Here is a 22,521-nt window from a genome sequence, read left to right as displayed (position 1 = left end):
GTGGCGTCACTTGGGCTCAATAACCCTTTTGGAACTTGGTTCCGTGCACTTTCACACTTGCAATGAAAAAGAAGACTGAATTATTTGAGCGTTGCGCTCCACCAGAGCTCCTAACAACACTCACGGGTTCAACCCCGTTCTCATACAACGATCTGATCTACTAGAGTCTCACCTATTTTCTCAGTAGCAGCTTCTCAGCTCCTTTCCCAACTCCGTTTAACCAGACTGAATTCCAACACTGGCAACCTGCTATACTCCATCTACCCGGACTCGACGAGCGGCCTCACCACACTGGGGTTCAAGTACCGGCAGACGTCCTGCAACAACTACGCGATAAGGAGACTGGATCGGAGATGTGGACTGAGCTTTGTAACCTGTATGAAGGGAAACAAAGTGAAGCAATTTAGGCCATGATCCGTCGCGTGGAGAATGAGCTTTGGAACACGAAACTCGTACCTGGAGGAGATGCAAATCTTCATCTTTGCAAGATGTTCAATCTCAAGATCGAACTTGGCGATCTGAGTCACACTGTAGCAAGCTACTAGCAGATAACACGGTGGTGGATATGCTACTTGAGAGTTTACCAGATCAAATCGAATTTGAGCGTTTGAAGTCTTCCATTTACTATGGCGCAGACCCTAGTGTGTACACACCAAAGAGGGTTCGAGAGTTAATTCTTGCAGCGGCCGCTCGGCAAACGGAGTTCAGAAGCAAACGCAGCGAGAAGAAAGGAGGCCAAAGAGGAGGACAAAGCAAAAGTGGTGATCAGGACCGAGTGCATTCACAGCAAGGGAAGACCGGCGGGTCTAAAAAGACGCGTCAATGCTTTGTGTGTGGGAGCGAAGACCACATTCGTGTCGATTGCCCAGAAAAGGTCAAGAAGCAAGGCGGAGCAGGCGAGACCGAGCAGAAACGCAAACCTCGTGGAAACTGCACGCTACGACATGAGATAAGAGTTCCTTTGAGTCTGACGACCAACAACTTGGATGAGGGAGTGGTGGGTGGAATCAGAGAGCCACGAGATACTCTCAGTGACCAAGAAGAAACACACGAAGTGGGAGAGCCCATGAACGATCATATTACTGAAGTAATTGAGGATCGTCATGAGGACAACGTCCTAGCAGTTGATCATGTACGTCATGGTGAATCGGCTGCTGATCATGGAGCAGAAACCGTTGCAGTTCATCTACAAGACAGTGATCAAGCTGCTGTGAAGTCAAGTGGTAACTGGTGGTACTTTGATACGGCTTCAAATTCGCATGTGACAGGTAACTTTTCTGAGTTTGTGTCTTATACTGAGGATACGAATAGTGTGCAAAGTATTCGTGGAGTAACACCCGCAATTGCGTCACGCATTGCTGTGGGAACAGTTGCATTAACCACCGAAGTCGATGGAGAACAAGCTGTGACTTACGTTGAGGACGTGTTTTACATCCCTGGCGCAGAGTATGGTTTGTTCTCGCCTGGGCTTGCGATTGGGCAAGGTTTTGACTTTCACTATGACACTACAACACGGACCTTTACAGTCTCTCGAAAAGGGAGAGTAGTGGCTATGGCCACTCCTCAAGATGCAACTTGGGGATTCCAAGCAGCAGATCCGTCTCAAAGAGCAATTGTGCGACCGAATGAAGGTCCTTTGTGTAATTACACAATGGCCGATGGAGTTGGGTCTTTGGCGCTTTGGCACGAGCGACTGTGTCATACATGTCCTCAGTATCTCAAGACAATGGTCGGCAAAGGATTAGTGTGTGGCATGTTGCTGACTCAACGTCAACAAGACACATGCGATGCGTGTCATCTCGGTAAGCAGAAGAAAAAGGCACATCGCAAACAGTTGGATCGGAAAATTAAGAAGCCTAACCAAGTGGTGTTTGCCGACTTACTAATTCCCGAGAAAACGAATGCAACTCAGTATCAAGCTGTGTTAGTAGTCATGGACGGTTTGTCCCGTTTTGTTAAGATCTTCTTGCTGAAGGACAAGAGTAGCAAGACCGTGAACAAGCACATGAAAGAATATATTCTCTGGGCCGAGCGACAAGCAGGTCGCAATACCAGTGATGCTCAGTACAAGGTACAGCAAGTATGGAGCGATAAAGGCGGCGAATTCTTCAATGATGAAATTGCAGCATGGTATGCCTCCAAAGGTATTGAACACGTAAAAGTTGGGCCTAAAAGTTCACAGCTGAACTTGTGTGAAAGGACTCATCAATCATTGGAGGGCATGAGCAAAGCCACGATGGCACATGCTGGATTCCTACGAAGCCTCTGGCCTGAAGCGATGCGAAACGCGGTGTATGTGAAGAATCGAGTCTACAATAAGGGAACTCGAGGTGTTCCATACGAGAAGATGTTTGGTGTCAAACCGGACTTACACCACATCAGAAAATTTGGTGCACTGGCGTATGTACATGTTCCAGTCACTGGACGAAAGAAGCAACAAGCAAATGTCAAGATTGGCTATGTGCTTGGTTATGCAGAAGATGTGGTGGGGTGTAAAGTGTACTTTCCTGAAGAACACACAGCGAAATTCGTACCTGATCTTCGAGTAGCAGAAGATGTAGTTTATCGGGATCGCCATGAAGTTGAGGTGAGTGAGGATGGATTAACCTCGCTTCATTTCTCTCATCGAGATGACGAGGACTATGACTCTCGTGATGATGACGGGATGAGTGAGTTGAGCGAGCTCAGTGACATATCACCTCCTGAACTCGAGGGGGGTGAGTATGAAGAAGAACAAACGCAAGAGGTTGGTGGCAACCAGAACTACAAATCTGTGGATGAGGAGCAAAATGTTAGCGTTCCTGAAGATTGTAGTATTCCTAAATGTTGCGAGAATAGTGACGGCAAACGTAACGAGGAAAGAACCGATGTCGCTGAAAGTGAAAGTGGATCAGTGGCTGGAACCTGTGGATCGTCCGTTGCCGAACAGGAGTTTGATGATGATGAAGAACAGATTCCTAGTGATGAGGAAACTACTGTCGCGAGTGTTTTAGCACCAGATGAGACCAGTGAATGCGGCGAGGTGACTCAGCTACAAAGTGACTTGGTACTGGAACAGAACACCGAGATATCTGTCGGATGTAGCACAAATCTTGCAGAAGACGAAAATGGAGGATATTGTCGTGATGTGGTTGATGCAAGCACGGTCATCCCTATGGTACAACAGAAACAAACAGGGAAACGAACACATCATGAAGAGACACCTTCAGAAGTAGTACGAGTTGAGCAAGATGCTGCTAAGAACGATGCGAAGAAGACTCGCACTGGCCTTAGAGAGTATCACGAGCGGTGACGACCTCGTTACTATGATGACTTTGTGATGAGCGTGACGCTCAGCACACCACGCATTTTGGACAAGAACGGTCGGCCTATTAGGGCAAGTGACGTACAAATACCTCGAAATCGTCGTGAAATGCTGCGGTCAAAGTGGAGAGAGTTTTACCTCCAGGCTGAGATGGAAGAAATGGCTGTTTTGACAGCAAAGGGTGTCATAAATGAGATTCCCGATGAAGAGAAGCCAAAAGACGCATTGCTTGTGCGCACGATGTGGGTATACGCCCTGAAGTCTGATCACCAAGGATATGTGATTAGATTCAAGGCGCGTATTATAGCTCTTGGGAATCGCCAACGACCTGGCATCGACTTTCGAGAGACGTTTGCGCCGGTTGCAAGGATGTCTTCGTTCCGGTTGCTATTGGCGATCGCAGCTGAGTTGAATCTGAGTGTATACGGTGGCGATATAAACACCGCGTACTTGAATGCCTGGCTGGGAATCCAACAGTATCTGCATTCCATCGACGGATACCCATGTAAGGTGAATGGACATGTGTATGTCGTACTGAAAGCGTTGTATGGTTTACGCCAGTCAGGACGTGAGTGGAATTCCGAGCTCAACCAATGGTTCATCGACCATGGCTACCAGCGGTCGTCAACTGAGCCTTGTTTGTACTACCGGTTTGAAGGAGAAACGATAGCCTATGTACTAGTGTACGTAGATGATATACTGGTGGCAACAAACGACGAACAGTACAAGAAGAAACTGTTCAACGAATTGAACAAAGCCTATGGGTTTAAGGATCAAGGATTGCTAAATCAGTATCTGGGCGTGGAAGTAAAGCAATCATCGGAGAAGATAGTGATTCATCAAGGCAAGTATGCGCGTGAGATCCTGAGCAAATTTGGATACCAGAATGCACATGCTGTGGGAAATCCCATGGAAACCAACGTACGCATGGCTCCTATGAAAGATGATGAGGATTCGGACACTAGTTTTCCATACCGTGAGGCAATTGGAATGCTAATGTATTTGGCCACAAGTACGAGACCAGATTTGGCGTATGTCGTGGGTCAGTTAAGTCGATTTGTGGGGAAGCCATCACCGAAACACGTATGTACACTGAAGCGAGTGCTGCGCTACGTTGCAGGTACACTGGATCATGGAATTGAGTATTTGAGAAAGCAAGTCAAGACAAATGAAGTAGTCCTTGAAGGATTTTGTGATAGTGATTGGGCCAGTGATCCAGAGCAACGCAAGAGCACTACAGGCTTCATTTTCTTGTTAGCTGGTGGAGCAATTGCATGGATGTCAAAACGCCAATCGATCATTGCACTGTCAACAGCTGAAGCAGAATATGTGGCTGCGTGCGAAGCTAGTATGGAGGCAGTAGCGGAGAGCAACATTTTGCAAGAAATTTTGCCGCATCACCATATTATTTTACGCATTGGGATCGACAATCAAGCGGCTCATGTAATGGCTACGAATCCTACATACAGCCGTCGAACGCGTCACATTGAGCTGCGCTGGCATTTCGTGCGTGAACAAGTGCAGAAAGGTGTCATTGACTTGCACAAGGTGAAGGGAGAGGTAATTCCGGCGGACATGTTCACGAATCCTTTTGATAAGAAAAAATTGGGAGAGATGCTGCGACTGGCAGGAGTTGGAGATGCGAAATAGTCAAAGAGTGCTCTTCGAGGTGGGCGTGTTGGAATTCATTTCAGAGGTCTGGCTAAACGGAGTTGGGAAAGGAGCTGAGAAGCTGCTACTGAGAAAATAGGTGAGACTCTAGTAGATCAGATCGTTGTAGGAGAACGGGGTTGAACCCGTGAGTGTTGTTAGGAGCTCTGGTGGAGCACAACGCTCAAATAATTCAGTCTTTTTTTTCATTGCAAGTGTGAAAGTGCACGGAACCAAGTTCCAATAGCCAGTGATCTGGCAGCCCACGGACGAGTACGCCGTGCTGGCGAGGATCAGGAACAAAACCGAGATAAAGGCCATCGTAGCGAACACCACGCGAGGCATGCGTGTAGGCTCGCTGTGCTGACGCTGCAGAGCTGGGATCACAATGCCGGCGTTGTAGGCCAGCGAGAGGTTACCGAACATACCCGCGACCTGCGAGAACTTGATGTCGGGTGACGGAGGCGTTGGGTGTCCCCGCATGCCATACATGACGACGGCCACGCCGATGACGTCGGCAATGAGCGTTCCTGCGCAACCGGCAAAGGCGGCACCGGCACCTTCCTTGAGTGTCGGAATGAGGCACACGGGTAGACACATGAGCGCCATGAAGCAGATCCAGTAGCTAGTGCTGAAGGCGTCTGGGAAGAGGCCGTCCAGTAGAGTACCGCCCAACACGAGAAGCACGCATGGCACAAGAAGACACGAGGCCATCTGCGAGACGACTGAAAGCCAGCGACCCCACTTGCCCATGCACCATTCACCCAGGTCGCTGTAGGTCCTGACACTTTTGGGAGCCAAAAGCATGACGCGGCAGATGGCCACGGATGCACACACGTTGGCAAATGCCATGAAACCCATACCGATGACGGCCAGGACGGGCCCGGCGCGCGAGAAATTGCCGGGCATACCGAGTGTACCAATTCCGTAGACGCAGCAGAAAATATTGAGCGCCATCTTGAGATCCTCCGCGGTGAGGAACTTCTTGATGCAGGCCATGTTTACAGGTGGCAAGTCGGCGAGGAAGGTCGGGCGGGGCAAATTGAAGAATGGCAAAACTAAGTCGATGCAGCAGTGAGTGTATCGGAGACGCACCCGGTAGGTGACCCGTGTTTGTCAAAATGCATCGGACAAGACCGAGTGCAACGTAAGAGATACGGAGCTTGCCGACGAAGGGGATGCGCATCCAGACTGCACTCACTGAGTCGGACGTCAACGTTCATCCAATTCAGGCATTCGTCCAAACACCTCAGTGAATCCTGCTCGGCGGCTCTTTGCACGATGTTGTCCACTATTATATCGGCGTATCATACGCATATTGACGATGGTCATGTTGAAGTGCACAGCAGGGGCGACAAATGTAGATAATGTTTTGAGCTACTAAAAGCTGGCCCCTTTGAGTATCTTCATGATCTTGCGGACTCCGCAGAGGAGGGGCACGCAGCATTACCTCGCGTACGCTTGCTGTATACAGCCATGACCGAGTACGTGTACTTGTACATGAAAGTATAAAGGATGAGGTCATTCCGACGCAAGAAGCTGAAGAACTGTAAACGTACTTAGCACATGCACCCATACTATGGGTGCATGTGCCTATGGGCCATAGGGTGCGACTATAACGAGCTCTTCAAGAAACAAATCGACTCGATGATCGAGGTTGAAATAAAAAGATTTGGGGCATCGAAGACTCTTCGACGAAGAGGGGGCCATTAAATCAGCTGCACTACCTTCTCGCCGCTTTCACTTGCCAAACGAATTCGTCTTCGATACGCTCGCACTGCGAGTCGCAGGTGGAGCCTATGCGACCATCAAGTGAGATTTCGTGAGTTGGGCATAAGGGCTTGTTTCGCGTCGCCGGCGATCACCTTGCGGGTATGTCTCTGCTAATAGTACCTATAGGAGAAACTACTATGGACTCCAAAAAGTTTGAAATGGACTGAGCTTGAGTTTTTGCCAAAGACTCTTTGGTATACAGTTTAGTGATGCGCTCGCCCGCACGGCTGCTGTCGACGACGACTCGAGAGTCTTGAGATCGGAGGAAGAGTGCGAGCATTCTGGTGCCTTGCGAGGAGCATCACCCGATAATACGCCGCGGGTCTTGTTGCCTACAGTTGCATTGTGATGGGGGGGGTCTCCGATACGGTGCATGTACATGTACTTGTTAAAAATACGGTGCAGTGCATCGTGCACATCCCGCGACGTGACGGGTGTCCGGCGACTCGCCGGCGGCGAATACAAGCTGTATAACCCGATCAAATTAATTTGATTACCAGTTGCCGCATACATGTAAATATGCATATTTTGGGATCGAGAGTCGAACATGCAAGTAGAAATCGTGCGGCGAATTTATTAAATACATAACCGGTACATTTATTAATCAGGTGGCTGGCTGTATTACCAGAAACGGTACACATTCACTTTTGCTGACCCAATCCCCGGTGACGGCTTGCGCGTCGACCGTGACGCCTCCAGGGTCACGAGCGGGGAGTTTTAGGGGGCTGTAATTTATCACTTGCAATTTTCTGGTTCTGGTAAGTGGATAAAATTAGCGAACAAAATCACCGACTAGCACTCCTAGCAAATTCCAAAATCAAATGATGGTTACAAACCAATACCCCCCCCTCTTTTCTCCGTTAAGCGCTTTCCTATTCCCCACGTAGACAGTTGTGACCGGTAGAGCTCACACCATTCATTTCTTTAGCCATCATTTTCTAATGTTAAATATGTGAGGTCCAAACAAAATTTCAAATCCGCAACGTTACACCATATCGGTTAATAGAACCGTATTCCACATGGTATGAACACCCCTACTTTGATGGCGAGCTTAAAGCTGATAAAATGTGAAGAATACCGAACCTGGCCTGAATAACACACAGATTTTTTGTGTGTGTTTTTAGATGCGTTAAAAACCGGCAAGGCGACCCAGTTTATGGCAGTCTCCCATCAGAAAGGCCGGAGCAAGAGAGTCTCCCGTCAGAAAGGCCGAAGCAAGTGAGTCTTGAAGACTTGCTCTTGTTACCGTGTTTTGACTGGTGACCTACCTGTTTTTGCTATTCGCTTAAATCGTGTGTACACATAATTGTGTGGCGTGCTGTACCGGTGTTCATTTTGAAAGATGAACGCTGACGACGCAAACGACTTGTACTCTAGCGACAGCGACGACCATCTGCAAAAAGCAGCAGGCAGCAGGCAGCAGGCAGATCGGCGCTAAGGAGCAACAGCATAACGAGGGCTTGATCGATCTCGCAGGAAGCAGTGATGGTTCCTCGGCAGGTAGCCCGCTTACGAAGATTGAGGCAGCGTCTGCTGCTGAAGCGAGCGTTCGCAGTTACGGTGGTCGTGCCAAAGCACACAAACGCATTACAATATTCGTTTTATTCAGTATTGCGGATGAGGGTGTTAAGGGCTGAGAGATAGTTGATTTGCGCAGTAAGGACGTATTGCGCAAGTGTAAAGCAAGATTAACACGTACTTCATGCGACGCAAACCGACGTATTGAGCGTGAGGGGCACGCTCACGGTACGAATATTGAAACTACTGTACTTTATAATCATTCACTGTACCACACAACTATTTACTGTACTACTACAAGTACCGTAACTAGACTATATGTACCGTAGACGGTACTGCGTACAATAAATGTAAAAAACTTACCGTAAACGTAAAAAACTTACTGTAAATTAAAATAAAGTACTGAACAAATATTTTTGTCTTTTGTTTTGTATAGCGACACAATTGAATTTGCGGTGACGATGGACGGACCCTTTTGGATATTCTGCAGGATGCGAGGAAGCACCAAAGCTCGCCAATACGCATTGGCTCGAATCGACATGACTAACACCGAGCGTCAAACACGTGATGAGAAGTTTCTACGGAGTCAAGCTGGAAAGGAAGCTCGTAAGTCATTTTGGCAGACGCCACGCGACGGGGTTTCTTCAGACAGCGATGATGAAGATCCTAAGGACACCTTTGAGTTGATACAAATGAGCCTGCACGATACTGAGATCCAGCTTTGTGGTGCTCCACATAGCTTACTACTGAAGCGCATGTATAATGAGTACGCCAGACGTATGCGTGAAGCTGAAGAGCTGCGGAAAAGACAGAGAGCGAGGAGAAAACAACTATCGAAGGCTGATGCCCATAAAAAAAGTCTGTTAAAGCTCAGCCATGACTTGTTTCCGGAGCAACATGATGCATGCTAGACGAACGAAACAAGAGAATACCCTACAAATGAGAAAGGTGTCTAAACGTCAACGCCAAGCGGCTTCTATTGTTATGTAGTTGGAAAACCCGCAGTCCGATAATGTCGGAATACAGCTAGCCACCTAAATGACACATTCCATTGACCACCAACATCAGTATTCAAGGTGAGGGGTACTCCAGAACACTACTCCAACATGAGCGGACCTCTGTTGAGTAGTGGTCGGCCTGCTGGAGTGTTACCGGATTCAGCATACGTCGATTTATTCTTCCGCACGATGTTTCTGTTCACTAAAATTCTCCTTCCCTGGCTGTTTACGCGGTGAGATGCCAGTCGGGCATCAAGTAAGTGAATGCAAGAGCCAAACTTTCTCCAATACTTGCACTGGCACCATCCCGACGACACATCAGCAAGCCAACCCTCCATGGGTTGCCCCATATATTCCATACGCGCGTAGTTCCATCCCATCTGAGCTGTTACAGCTAGATACTCTTCCGTTCTCTTCTTGGATGGAATGTAGAACCAGGGTGCCGGTTGCGAGACTACTCGAATTAGGTTAGAGTTCGGACAACCGGTAGGCTGTGGATTAGCTTGCAGCAATTTGTCACTTCCCAGTTGCTTGGCTCGAGGTAGACGTGATGTTGTTGGTTCAGGATTCAGATGAAAGAGCGGTGCTTCCTGCGACTCGTTCGTACAGCTCTCAGAGAGCACGATAATCAACATGCCCATTTTCAGACGCGCTCTCAAGGAGTAGTCGCGCTTAATGATTCTATTGAATTGCTCCACAGGATTGTTGGTAGTAGCATATCCAGGCTCCAGATAACAACACTGCCATTTCGAATACTGCGTGCTTAGCCACTGCTTCGTGAAATAAGCAGCGAATGGGGCAATATCACTTCGAGAACTCCATTGCCCAAGGTAAAACTGCGTCACTTGAGCCAGTTCGCCAAGCGTAGCCGAAAAGTGCATATCGTAAATCTGCGCTAATACATTATTTGCCACACTATCAGGAAGATGCCTGGTTTTCTCCTGCACCTTCTTCATGACGTGAAAAAAACACATTAGAAACACAAAATCTGAGTCGAATCGAAATACCTGCTCCAGAGCGTTTAACTGTCCATCATCCGCGTCTCCCATAACAAACTTCTTTCGAACTTGCTTTCCAATGACCTCTGCGTAAATCGACCGGAACGCGAGCAGCGCCATTGCGTACACACTCTCCACTCGATGCGAGATTATACAGAACGCCACCAGGTGAAACTTTCGCGCGCGATCCGAAATTCCCATTACGAGCACAGGATAGCCGACCTGGGAGAGCTTGAAAGTAGCATCGATGTGGAATATAAAAGTTCCTGGGTCACGGTCCATGAGTCGTAACAAATTTCTGGTAGTCAGCCCCACAATAAATGGTTCCTCATCCGAGCCGTCACCAACGATAAGGTCGCCATCAGTTGTTTTACTATAAGTAAATGTGATTGGAGCTGAGTCACCTTTTGAGGTTTTGTAAGCCAGATCTCGCACCGCAGTCGTAATATCTTCGTGCTCGTCGTTGTAGCCAAGCTGCGTTTTGAAATAGTAGCTGACAAAGTTCTGAATCGCGCGAAGACGTGGTAGCCTCTCTCCCTCCAGCCCATACTTTTTTCTAAGAGCGCTCCAAATACGAACCGGTTTCAATCGGTATGATACGAGCTCCTGGCAAAAGAGCTTTTGCTGTCGCGTCAGTCCTGCTTCGCGGGGTGACCTCGCCACCGAAAAATGATTGCCAATCTCATACAAATCCATCATTCGCGTCACCGTGCACGTCAAAAATTTTCCTCTCCATCCACAACTCACGCCGGAGCCTGCTATTTGGCATGCTTTTGACTTACACCGCAGTAATTGATACTTCATTGTATGCTTGATCGGGTCCGCGCAGATAGTGCATGAGGTCATGTTAGCCTTGGTAACACGAGTAGCCTTTCCCGAGTCCAGTAGTTCATGCCCTTCCTCCTCGGCCAACGAGACGGCCAGCTCTCTCCACTCAAGCTTCTTAGGCATATCTCCGACCCGTGACCGGGAGAAGCCTTTAATGAATGACAAGTCACTATTTGCTGAATTTGTTTTGGCACTGTCAGACTCTGTACATGTAGAGCCAGCCAATGCCACATCTTTTATGTCTTTCTGTGGTGGGACCCACTTTTTGTGTGTTGGTCGACATTCCTATGTGTGAATCTGCAATGTGCTGTGTATACCAGATAAGCTATGTGCTTTTTTAATTTTGCTGTGGTTTCACGCAGTTGATGTGCCGAAACGTAAAGTTCGGTGATATCTAGTGGTTGCCGTGGAATACGGTTCTATTAACCGATATGGTGTAACGTTGCGGATTTGAAAGTTTGTTTGGACCTCACATATTTAACATTAGAAAATGATGGCTAAAGAAATGAATGGTGTGAGCTCTACCGGTCACAACTGTCTACGTGGGGAATAGGAAAGCGCTTAACGGAGAAAAGAGGGGGGGGTATTGGTTTGTAACCATCATTTAATTTTGGAATTTGCTAGGAGTGCTAGTCGGTGATTTTGTTCGCTAATTTTATCCACTTACCAGAACCAGAAAATTGCAAGTGATAAATTACAGCCCCCTAAAACTCCCCGCTCGTGACCCTGGAGGCGTCACGGTCGACGCGCAAGCCGTCACCGGGGATTGGGTCAGCAAAAGTGAATGTGTACCGTTTCTGGTAATACAGCCAGCCACCCGATTAATAAATGTACCGGTAATGTATTTAATAAATTCGCCGCACGATTTCTACTTGCATGTTCGACTCTCGATCCCAAAATATGCATATTTACATGTATGCGGCAACTGGTAATCAAATTAAGTTGATCGGGTTATACAGCTTGTATTCGCCGCCGGCGAGTCGCCGGACACCCGTCACGTCGCGGGATGTGCACGATGCACTGCACCGTATTTTAAACAAGTACATGTACATGCACCGTATCGGAGACCCCCCCCATCACAATGCAACTGTAGGCAACAAGACCCGCGGCGTATTATCGGGTGATGCTCCTCGCAAGGCACCAGAATGCTCGCACTCTTCCTCCGATCTCAAGACTCTCGAGTCGTCGTCGACAGCAGCCGTGCGGGCGAGCGCATCACTAAACTGTATACCAAAGAGTCTTTGGCAAAATCTCAAGCTCAGTCCATTTCAAACTTTTTGGAGTCCATAGTAGTTTCTCCTATAGGTACTATTAGCAGAGACATACCCGCAAGGTGATCGCCGGCGACGCGAAACAAGCCCTTATGCCCAACTCACGAAATCTCACTTGATGGTCGCATAGGCTCCACCTGCGACTCGCAGTGCGAGCGTATCGAAGACGAATTCGTTTGGCAAGTGAAAGCGGCGAGAAGGTAGTGCAGCTGATTTAATGGCCCCCTCTTCGTCGAAGAGTCTTCGATGCCCCAAATCGTTTCATTTCAACCTCGATCATCGAGTCGATTTGTTTCTTGAAGAGCTCGTTATAGTCGCACCCTATGGCCCATAGGCACATGCACCCATAGTATGGGTGCATGTGCTAAGTACGTTTACAGTTCTTCAGCTTCTTGCGTCGGAATGACCTCATCCTTTATACTTTCATGTACAAGTACACGTACTCGGTCATGGCTGTATACAGCAAGCGTACGCGAGGTAATGCTGCGTGCCCCTCCTCTGCGGAGTCCGCAAGATCATGAAGATACTCAAAGGGGCCAGCTTTTAGTAGCTCAAAACATTATCTACATTTGTCGCCCCTGCTGTGCACTTCAACATGACCATCGTCAATATGCGTATGATACGCCGATATAATAGTGGACAACATCGTGCAAAGAGCCGCCGAGCAGGATTCACTGAGGTGTTTGGACGAATGCCTGAATTGGATGAACGTAGACGTCCGACTCAGTGAGTGCGGTCTGGATGCGCATCCCCTTCGTCGGCAAGCTCCGTATCTCTTACGTTGCACTCGGTCTTGTCCGATGCATTTTGACAAACACGGGTCACCTACCGGGTGCGTCTCCGATACACTCACTGCTGCATCGACTTAGTTTTGCCATTCTTCAATTTGCCCCGCCCGACCTTCCTCGCCGACTTGCCACCTGTAAACATGGCCTGCATCAAGAAGTTCCTCACCGCGGAGGATCTCAAGATGGCGCTCAATATTTTCTGCTGCGTCTACGGAATTGGTACACTCGGTATGCCCGGCAATTTCTCGCGCGCCGGGCCCGTCCTGGCCGTCATCGGCATGGCTTTCATGGCATTTGCCAACGTGTGTGCATCCGTGGCCATCTGCCGCGTCATGCTTTTGGCTCCCAAAAGTGTCAGGACCTACAGCGACCTGGGTGAATGGTGCATGGGCAAGTGGGGTCGCTGGCTTTCAGTCGTCTCGCAGATGGCCTCGTGTCTTCTTGTGCCATGCGTGCCTCTCGTGTTGGGCGGTACTCTACTGGACGGCCTCTTCCCAGACGCCTTCAGCACTAGCTACTGGATCTGCTTCATGGCGCTCATGTGTCTACCCGTGTGCCTCATTCCGACACTCAAGGAAGGTGCCGGTGCCGCCTTTGCCGGTTGCGCAGGAACGCTCATTGCCGACGTCATCGGCGTGGCCGTCGTCATGTATGGCATGCGGGGACACCCAACGCCTCCGTCACCCGACATCAAGTTCTCGCAGGTCGCGGGTATGTTCGGTAACCTCTCGCTGGCCTACAACGCCGGCATTGTGATCCCAGCTCTGCAGCGTCAGCACAGCGAGCCTACACGCATGCCTCGCGTGGTGTTCGCTACGATGGCCTTTATCTCGGTTTTGTTCCTGATCCTCGCCAGCACGGCGTACTCGTCCGTGGGCTGCCAGATCACTGGCAACCTGCTATACTCCATCTGCCCGGACTCGACTAACGGCCTCACCACACTGGGGTTCAAGTCGGACTGGGGCGCCGTCGTCATGGCCTACTTCTTCATGCAGCTGCACATTACGATCGATTTCTCGGTCATCCTGAACCCGGCCTTCTACCTCGCTGAACGCTTGGTCCTAAAAATGCACCAAAAGCAGGAGGACGATGTGGAAAATGCTCTCACCTACGGGGCTTCTTCGTACGTCGCTGCCAACACGCCCAGTAAGGATGCCGCTAACTTCGACGATCGCCGCTCGTCTAAGATGTCGTACATCTCCAACGCCGACGCCGAGAGCCCTTACTTTGATGATGCTGAGGCGGAAGCTGCCGAGTATCGTGGAATCAACGCCATCAAGTACGTGATCCTGCGTGTCGCCATCATTGTGGTGTTAGTCATCCTATCGATAATCCTGAAGGACCATTTCTCCGATTTGGTGGACTTCGTGGGGGCCTCGTGCATCACGTTGATCAGTATTCTGCTGCCCATTATCTTCCTGCTCAAGAAGCTGTGGCACGAGATCCCGCTGTACGAGAAGATCCAGGCGCTGATTGTCGTGGTTGTGTGCGGTTTCCTGGGCTGCTACGTGACGTACACGTACGGCAAGACGCTGTTCGCGCCGACGGATTCGGACGCTGAGTTCCCGTACTACGATAGTGAGTACGAGAACCAACTATACTACAACTACACTGCCGTTCACGGCGCGTAGCTGTGCATGATGGAAGTCGTACCGGTAGCTGTAACACCGTACATGTACATGTAGCATACTTTTCGAAGCAGTTCGTATTCTTGAAGTTTGTTTTGCTGCACACGTACTACGCGGCGTAGCTGCGAGGTTAAGCTGTCAGAATGATTCTACATCTACGTTACCACTACATGCATTTCGTGCAACCACTGTAAAAACTACATCATTAGAAATTGTAAATAATCAAAATCGGTAAAAACGGCAAACATAGTTCTCCGAATCAGTGGCTGGAAATCACTACAAGTTTTGACAGCCGATGCGCGAAGCGCTCCATACAAATGCGCACCGCCTCAAGGCGGTGGATGCGGCCTGTGAAAGCGGTGTCTCGACGAGCTTGACATCCGAAAATAAGTGCCACCGCTCTACGCTGTATCGATGGACGAAAAGAAGACAAGACATCGAAGCCGCTGCAGCCGGGAGCACTACTATTCTTCAAGGGCGTCGTGGGCCTAAAGTTGCTTTTCCAGAACTAGAAAAAAGTAAGATCATTGGAGTTTTATATATTATATTTTCTAACAAAATGCTGCTTTCTAGGCTTTTGGACTGGGTTCGTGACATGCGCAAGAACAAGGTGCGCGCTGTCACGTCGAGGTGCCTGCTCATGATGAGCGCACAGTTTGGAGTCAAGGGGTTTTGGATCCGTCAGCAGTAAAGCAGTACCTGAAAGAAGTTGACGTACTCAGTAACTACTATTGGGCGACTTCTCTATGTGGAAAAGCGCTCATTGAAGGACCGTTCAACACCACATTACAAACGACTTTAGCTTGAACGCTAAGGAAAGACGCAAGTTAATCACGTCTATAGTGCACGAGGCGTGGAGGGCAGTTTGTTCGAAAGTGCTCGACCCTCGGGTCGGCGCCTTCGTGTGCAACGCAGTCGCGGATTCCAACGCAAAAGGGAGAGTGAGATTCGGTCTTACTCTTCCTACTCATCCTATCCTTACTGTCTTCCACGTGGAGGTCTCACAGCCTCACGTTCTCCGCTCCATACGTACCACGCTCCAGCCACAAACCTCCGGCAGTAGCAGCTGCTCGTCGTTCCCTCGTCCAGAGTGATCCCGCGCATGCGCATCATCTTCCAACACTCCTCCTCGCCGACACTGCGTCCTGGCGGTGTGTTCCCAGCTCTTAATGCAATCCCACCTGATCTCGCAGCTCATCAAGTCTCGGGGCCGGCAACGCCTTCGTTAGGATGTCCGCAGGCATCCTCTTGCTCTCTCGATACTCCGGTCCCAGTACGCCTTCCTTGGTGAAATGTCCAACGAACTTGATCCGTACGTCCACATGTTTCGCTTTCGATGAAGCACCCTCACCTTCGAGTTGCTTCAGTGCAGCCTGGTTATCTACTCGTAGCGGCATCGGCTCTACGAACGCGATCTCCAGCTCCTTAAGCAGCTCTCTTACGCCTAGTAGCTCTTGCGCCATGACCGACGCTGCGGTGTATTCTGCTTCCATCGTAGACAAAGACACACCCGTCTGCTTCTTGCAGACCCAGCTTATGGGCATCCCGTCTACTGTGACGAGCCCACCAGTGACCGACTTCCTGTCGCCCTTATCAGCCGCAAAGTCCGCGTCACTATAGCCCACAACTTCCAGTGGCTCCATCCGCCCTCTGTCTCCTTTCATCCGCAGCCTCAGCTGCTTCGTCCCCAGCGAGATACCGCAGTACTCGCTTCGCCAACTTCCAGTCCGTGACCGTGGGTTCATGCGTTCGCCGCGACGCCTTGTGAACAGCAAAAGCTATATCTGGCCTTGTGCAGCGAGCTACCCAGAGTAGGCTGCCCACCAACGACTGGAACTTCTTCACTGTCGCAACCGCGGATGCACCGGAGATCGGCAATTTCTCTAGTTCGATGTCGCATCCATCACTCCATTCTAGTCCAATCGGCATCCGCGCTCCGTGCGCCATACCCATGCCGAACTCATTCAGCATCTCTGTGATCGTGATTTCTTGGTCGAGATCGTACCCATACGAGTCATCGTATACGACTCTCATCCCGAGAAACTTCCTGGCCTCTCCCAAATTCTTGATGGATAAGTCGGCAAGTTCTGCAAAGAACACATCCACGGCCTCCTGTCCCGTTCCGGTCACTAGTAGGTCATCAACATATTCGCCGACTACCAGCACTTCGCGCCCGTGTCGTCTGTAGTAGACACACATGTCAGTCAGGCTTTGTATGAAACCAATCCCTTTTAGCTTGCGATGCAGGAGCTCAATCGCACCTTCCGCATCCAGTTTAGTCTTGAATACCCATTTTCCGTGCAATGCGTGTGCTCCACGCGGGAGCTTCACCACCTTCCACACACCATTCTGTTCGAGAGCCTGCAGCTCCTCCGCGATGGCCCTCAGCCACCGCGACCGGTGTCGACTCTTCATTGCCTCTCGGTAGTTCCCTTGGGTTCGGCTCCACTAAACTGTTCACCACGTCGGGCGGAGTCTCCTCCTGACCTTCCAGGTCTGGGCCGACTCCTCCTGACCGTTGGACTACGGAACGCGTAACTGGGCGATCCCTAGTCCAGTTCTTCTTCTTCTTCCTTTTGGAGCGCTTCTTAGCGCTCCCACTCGCATTCCCTGCCTCGGCAGGTGCCATACCGCCCTCGGGCGTCTTCTTAGCAGCTTCCGACTCCTCCTGAGGTACGCCCTCGTCGTCCTGCAGGTACAGTCGCTGCACTTTCTCGTTCTGCTCTTTGTTGAGCGTCTCTATGTTCTTCACGTGTTGTGTCACGATCACGACCTTGTCCTTTGGCAAGTAAACCCTGTAGCCCTTTGTCTCCTCTCCGATTCCGACAATCATGCCTGCCTGAGCTCTCTGTGCAAAGTTTCGTTTCCGCGGGTCCCTGTAAACAGTACATGGGGACCCGAAAACAACTATCTCCCCTACCTGCGGCGTCTGCTTCGTCAGTACTTGAATCGGTGACGCACGCCCTGGGTTGGAGCTGGTTGGGGACCGGTTCAAAATGTACGCCGCGTATCTAACAGCATCTCCCCAGAAACTGAGAGGAAGCCCGCAGGCAAACACCATGCACCTGGCCATATTCATAATGGTCCCGGTGCATCCTCTCAGCCTTTCCGTTGCTTGCTTGGTTTCGCGCCTCGCTGCGCTGTCGTGCGACACCAGTTCTCTTGCAAAACAAATCTACGTTTTCGTACTCACCTCCGGAATCCGTTCGTAAGACGTGAATCCTGCAGTCGAACCGTTTCTCGAAGTAGACGAGGAACTCTTCGAACTTTCTTGCCGCTACATCCTTCGTCTTGGCGAGAAATACCCCACAATAGTTCGACTTGTGGTCGACAAAGTTTATCATGTATCTGTTACCCAGGCGATCTTTCGGGGTCATGGGTCCTTTAAGGTCGGAACAGATCACGCCTCCCACACGATCTGTGGGAGCATGCTCACCAGAGTCCTTGCTCGATTGTCTGTTCTTCGTCTGCTTGCCCTCGGCACAAGTCAGACAGTTCACTCTCCGTCGATCGGTCAGTTCGATGCCGGAGCTTGGCTCGCGTGCCAACCGCTCCACGGCATCATAATTCAGGTGCCCGAGACGTCGATGAAACTCGTCCAGCGTGCCCTTCTGCACATTGCTCGTCTCGCCGTCGGTCGCCGCCACCACCTCAGTGAGCGCGGCCATGATCACGTCTGACGCGAGTTCGCGCTTCTTCTTTACCGATCCGCACACAATCAGCACGTTCCTTCGTAGCTCAACGTCAAAAGCCACACGCTGTCCATTCTTAGCGGCCACGACGCGTCGTCCGCTCTTATAGGTCAGTGTGAAACCTTTTTCGTCTAATTTTCCGTACGATATCAAATTATGTACGACGCCCTCGGCATAGTACACGTCCGTAAGCATGAGTGTCTGCTCGGCACCGCATGCCGAGACTCTGAGTGTCAGTGTGCCCTTCTTTCTTATGCGCAACGGCTCACCGTTGGGCTGCACACACACGTCCTCGCACTCCTCCACTTCGTCCAGCCAGGACTCGTCACGGACTAGATGTCTACTAGAATCACTGTCCAGGATCCACATTTCCTCGGTCGCAACCGTGTCTTCCTTTACGGCAAGGGTCAAATCCGGTTCCCCGTCGCCTTCTCGCCCACGCTCCGGACACGCTGCACGCAGATGCCCAACTCGGCCACACTCGTGGCATTTACGCGTTTCTCTACCACGCGCCTCGCCAACTGCTCCCACCAGCTCTTTTCCAAGGCTGCGGTGCCTTACCGGATCTAACTCCCAGGCCTGCGCGAAGTGAGCCAGTTCTTCGGCCTGCTGCAGATAGTCCGTCCTGCTCGCGTCGACCTTGGCCATTAGTACCGTCCGTAACTCAGGAGACGCGTACTGCACTATATTATTAAGTGCAAGATAGTCAGCTCCGCCGCCGCACGCCTCGGAGATGGCTACGAGGTACATGTAGTGCTCCGACCAGTTGCGTTTAGCGTCCTTTGGTGCAGTGAAGAGCTTCATCGCCTGCGCAGGCGTGATTTTCGTCTTAAATGCTTCCAGCATACGTTCCATAACGTATTGCAGTGTGGGTAGTTGCGCCCACCACATGTCCACTTGCTTATTGTAGTACTGCTCCGCGGTTCCGGACAGGTAGTGTCCCAACAGATCCACCTCCACGTTCTCAGACCACCAGAACCCACAGGCTGACTGCGCAAGCTGTACTTGGCGCTCGAAACGGCGGCCCCACTCCAGGAAACCCGAGCCTAGCCCAACGTACAATTCTTTTCTATCGAATGGGCGTATCGACAACTTCTTCTGGCGAGCATCTGGATACCGTGCAGGCGTCCCTTGCTGCACTGGATAGCCGCCAGCACCACCTTGCACTCGTGCATCTTGTGGCTGCTGGGGCCCTGGTCCAGGTCGATCACCTTGGCCGCCTTGCGCTGCGGCAAATAGCCGCTGTAGATCAGAGAGTGGTACACCGTAACCCACCTGGTGCCGTCCGAAATACTGCGGTGGCGGCGCCGGTCGGCGTGGTGTTGTTGTGAGCGGGGTCTCTGGGGATCCCGCCAGCGAGTCGATGTGCATACGTGTCCCACGACCTAACCCCGATGCGAACAAACTCGAGTTCATCGGCGGTGTCATGAGTGGGTCGGCGGTGCGCGCGCGCTTCTCTCCGTCACCCAACCTTCTTTCGATCTTCGTCTGGGACTCTTCAAGCTTCTTGAGTCTCCCAGCGAGACCACGCATGATCTCCAACATCTCTGATGCTTGGTCATTACCGACGGCTTGGCCTTGGCCGTTGGTATTGGTACCGTCACCCCTTTCGTGAGTGACGGTGGTGCTCTTCTCTTCTATGTCTTCGGCCATACCGATCCTTTCGCGACCGGTAGCGGGTGCTGGCGTTGACGCTGGTGCGTCGTCGCGAGCGACCTCATCTATGGCATCGTTCATTGGGCTCAAAACCTGTTCGAAAGTGCTCGACCCTCGGGTCGGCGCCTTCGTGTGCAACGCAGTCGCGGATTCCAACGCAAAAGGTAGGGTGAGATTCGGTCTTACTCTTCCTACTCATCCTATCCTTACTGTCTTCCACGTGGAGGTCTCACAGCCTCACGTTCCCCTCTCCATACGTACCACGCTCCAGCCACAAACCTCCGGCAGTAGCAGCTGCTCGTCGTTCCCTCGTCCAGAGTGACCCCGCGCATGCGCATCATCTTCCAACACAGTTCCCCCCGAAACAATACAGCGGGGTTTTGTCAAGGCGGGCCTCGTTCCGATAGGACCACGAATGGTAGATGGCTCGTTTCGTGTTGCCGAGCCACCAGCGCCGGAACTAGCATAGCATAGCTCACTCACTAAAAACTAAAAGTTTGGTGCTATTTTACATTTTTTTTGTCAAGGATGGAAGTTCGTTGTAGAAGGGGTGTCACCATATAGATTTTGGTTGTGTTGACTTTTTACGTTCGCGGCTTCATGAAATGCATTGGTTGCACGAAATGCATGGAGTCCGGTAGGTGTAGACGTAGCCTACCGCGGTGGAAGTACCGCCAAGACTGCAGAGCGTTACCACCACGAAATATCAAAGCCAGAATTATTGCGCAGAGCTGATGAGATAGATCGTGCTGGGTTATGCATACCATTCAAATGACAAACTTACTAGACCACTGTACTCGCTGAAAATGTAAAACACCATATCGCCATGGATCACGATTAGCACGTAGCCTCGCTAGTCGTCTAAAGCTCATCAATAAAAGTGTCGCTGCCAGAATCGTGGTTAGATTCTGGTACGGTTGCGCTGGTTGGATACACGAATACCGGCCGCTTCGAAGGCGGGAACAGTGTTAACAGTGCGTCGACGGTACTGGAGACAAAAAATATGGAGCAGAAAATTTAGTAACACAGCGGCAACAGAACAAACTCAACCAAGCGCAAAAGCGTACCCGCCAGATATCTCCACGTATTCTGGATGCTGGTACATAAGCAGACGCATAAGGTAGAGGATCTTCTTGAGCACTTGATACGACTGGAGGACTGCCCAGCTTTCTCCTTCAATGTTGAGCTCCTTCAAAAACTGGAGGCTCTCGTTAAAACGAATAAGGTCGTTGATTGGCAGCAGCTTTCGGTTCTGAGTTGTGAGAGCCGTGGCGAGAAAAGTGTACGACGTTATCGCAAGAAATTCAAAGGACTTAGACGCTTTTGCCTTCGAAAGACGGTCGAATCCTTCTTCGACGTCTTCCATTGCGCGGAATCCTTGATTTGGCGTCACATATACTCTCGTCATATGCGGGTTGGGCTGACTTCTGGTCAAGTGACAGTGAAAACAAAGCCCCACACCACCCGTGTACGTCGTGCAGACGCCCTTGCTGAACATGACCATTATGTCTCCGAGTTCCGAAGCGCTGTAGTCTACCCCAAGTTCCACTTTCAAGCGTACCGATGACAGATTCGCGATGATTTTTTTAGTTTTACAGGTATTGTGAAAACCAATCGCTATGTCCAATTATTTTTGCAAATCCACCGTTTTAAAGCGCTGATAAGAGTGAATTCATATATATAAACGGAGGAAAGCTTATAATTAGATGGGCAGCCTTCTATTTAGACTCTGTTTTATAATGTGCTTCGTCGTTCTTTTATAGCTGTTTCGCATGAAACGCCCATACTTAGATGGGCATTCCGACCTTCGGGTGCTTTTATAAACGCGCAATGGAGATGGAGAAAACCCGAGCTAGAGTAGAAGTGAAGATAGGCGAGTTTGGTTGCACCAGCAGAACAAGTGTACCAGTTGAAGGCGCTGAGTTTGAGTTCGACGAAGTACACGATAGCTTCGACAGTGTATATTTAATAGCAGAAAGAAAGGTAAGCGTAGCTTTAGCTGTCTATTCTACCAAGACCACACGCCCCGACATGAAGCTGTATATGAAGCCGACGCAGCACGCCAAGCAGTCGCAGTTAGCTCCACTTTCTGGTGAATCTTGGCTTACTGTGCTGTCTCAAGCTCAAGCTAACTACAAGAAGCAAAAGACATTTGAAGGACCATTTATCGTCCAGCTGCACATGTACGCAGCTAAAGAAGTTCGACAAGTAATTCGACGTGCTACGCCAGCCCGCATTGCTGCAGCGGCAATAGCTATCGATTCGTACCTGACAGAGCGCTCCGATGTGCAAGTCGGCGACATGGCTCGCACACATTGGGCTATTAGTCTGGCCCGTCAGCCTGAAGGTACTGAAGTAAGCCTTCCCAGTAACGCTACCTTTCGTCAAATGCAGCACTTGGACGCAATGCGTAGTCC

The 22,521-nt window shown here is 50.4% G+C and overlaps 5 protein-coding genes across 5 annotated transcripts; 2 read left to right on the top strand and 3 right to left on the bottom strand.

The window, feature by feature from the left end:
• Positions 1-5,247: 5,247 nt before the first annotated feature.
• Positions 5,248-5,953, bottom strand: PITG_18743 (amino acid/auxin permease-like protein; the record flags this gene model as incomplete). The annotated part of the gene is made up of 2 exons (XM_002997341.1): positions 5,248-5,323; positions 5,379-5,953. The coding sequence occupies 2 exons, from the start codon at positions 5,951-5,953 to the stop codon at positions 5,248-5,250; spliced, it is 651 nt and encodes a 216-aa protein (XP_002997387.1).
• A 7,315-nt stretch (positions 5,954-13,268) lies between these two features.
• On the top strand, positions 13,269-14,759 carry PITG_18741 (Amino Acid/Auxin Permease (AAAP) Family; the record flags this gene model as incomplete). Its single annotated transcript, XM_002997340.1, has 1 exon — positions 13,269-14,759. The coding sequence occupies one exon, from the start codon at positions 13,269-13,271 to the stop codon at positions 14,757-14,759; it is 1,491 nt and encodes a 496-aa protein (XP_002997386.1).
• Positions 14,760-19,248: 4,489 nt separating this feature from the next.
• PITG_18739 (uncharacterized protein) lies at positions 19,249-19,864 on the bottom strand (the record flags this gene model as incomplete). The annotated part of the gene is made up of 4 exons (XM_002997339.1): positions 19,249-19,276; positions 19,338-19,411; positions 19,454-19,578; positions 19,720-19,864. 4 exons carry the CDS (start codon positions 19,862-19,864, stop codon positions 19,249-19,251), a joined length of 372 nt encoding a protein of 123 aa, XP_002997385.1.
• An 838-nt stretch (positions 19,865-20,702) lies between these two features.
• Positions 20,703-21,608, bottom strand: PITG_18738 (uncharacterized protein; the record flags this gene model as incomplete). Its single annotated transcript, XM_002997338.1, has 2 exons — positions 20,703-20,784; positions 21,172-21,608. 2 exons carry the CDS (start codon positions 21,606-21,608, stop codon positions 20,703-20,705), a joined length of 519 nt encoding a protein of 172 aa, XP_002997384.1.
• Positions 21,609-21,940: 332 nt separating this feature from the next.
• On the top strand, positions 21,941-22,449 carry PITG_18737 (uncharacterized protein; the record flags this gene model as incomplete). Its single annotated transcript, XM_002997337.1, has 2 exons — positions 21,941-22,390; positions 22,432-22,449. The coding sequence occupies 2 exons, from the start codon at positions 21,941-21,943 to the stop codon at positions 22,447-22,449; spliced, it is 468 nt and encodes a 155-aa protein (XP_002997383.1).
• Positions 22,450-22,521: the final 72 nt, after the last annotated feature.

Source organism: Phytophthora infestans, genomic scaffold, assembly GCF_000142945.1.
Source record: "Phytophthora infestans T30-4 supercont1.76 genomic scaffold, whole genome shotgun sequence".
In the NCBI taxonomy this organism is placed as follows: Eukaryota; Oomycota; class Peronosporomycetes; order Peronosporales; family Peronosporaceae; genus Phytophthora; species Phytophthora infestans.
This window is presented reverse-complemented; position numbering and strand designations above follow the sequence as displayed.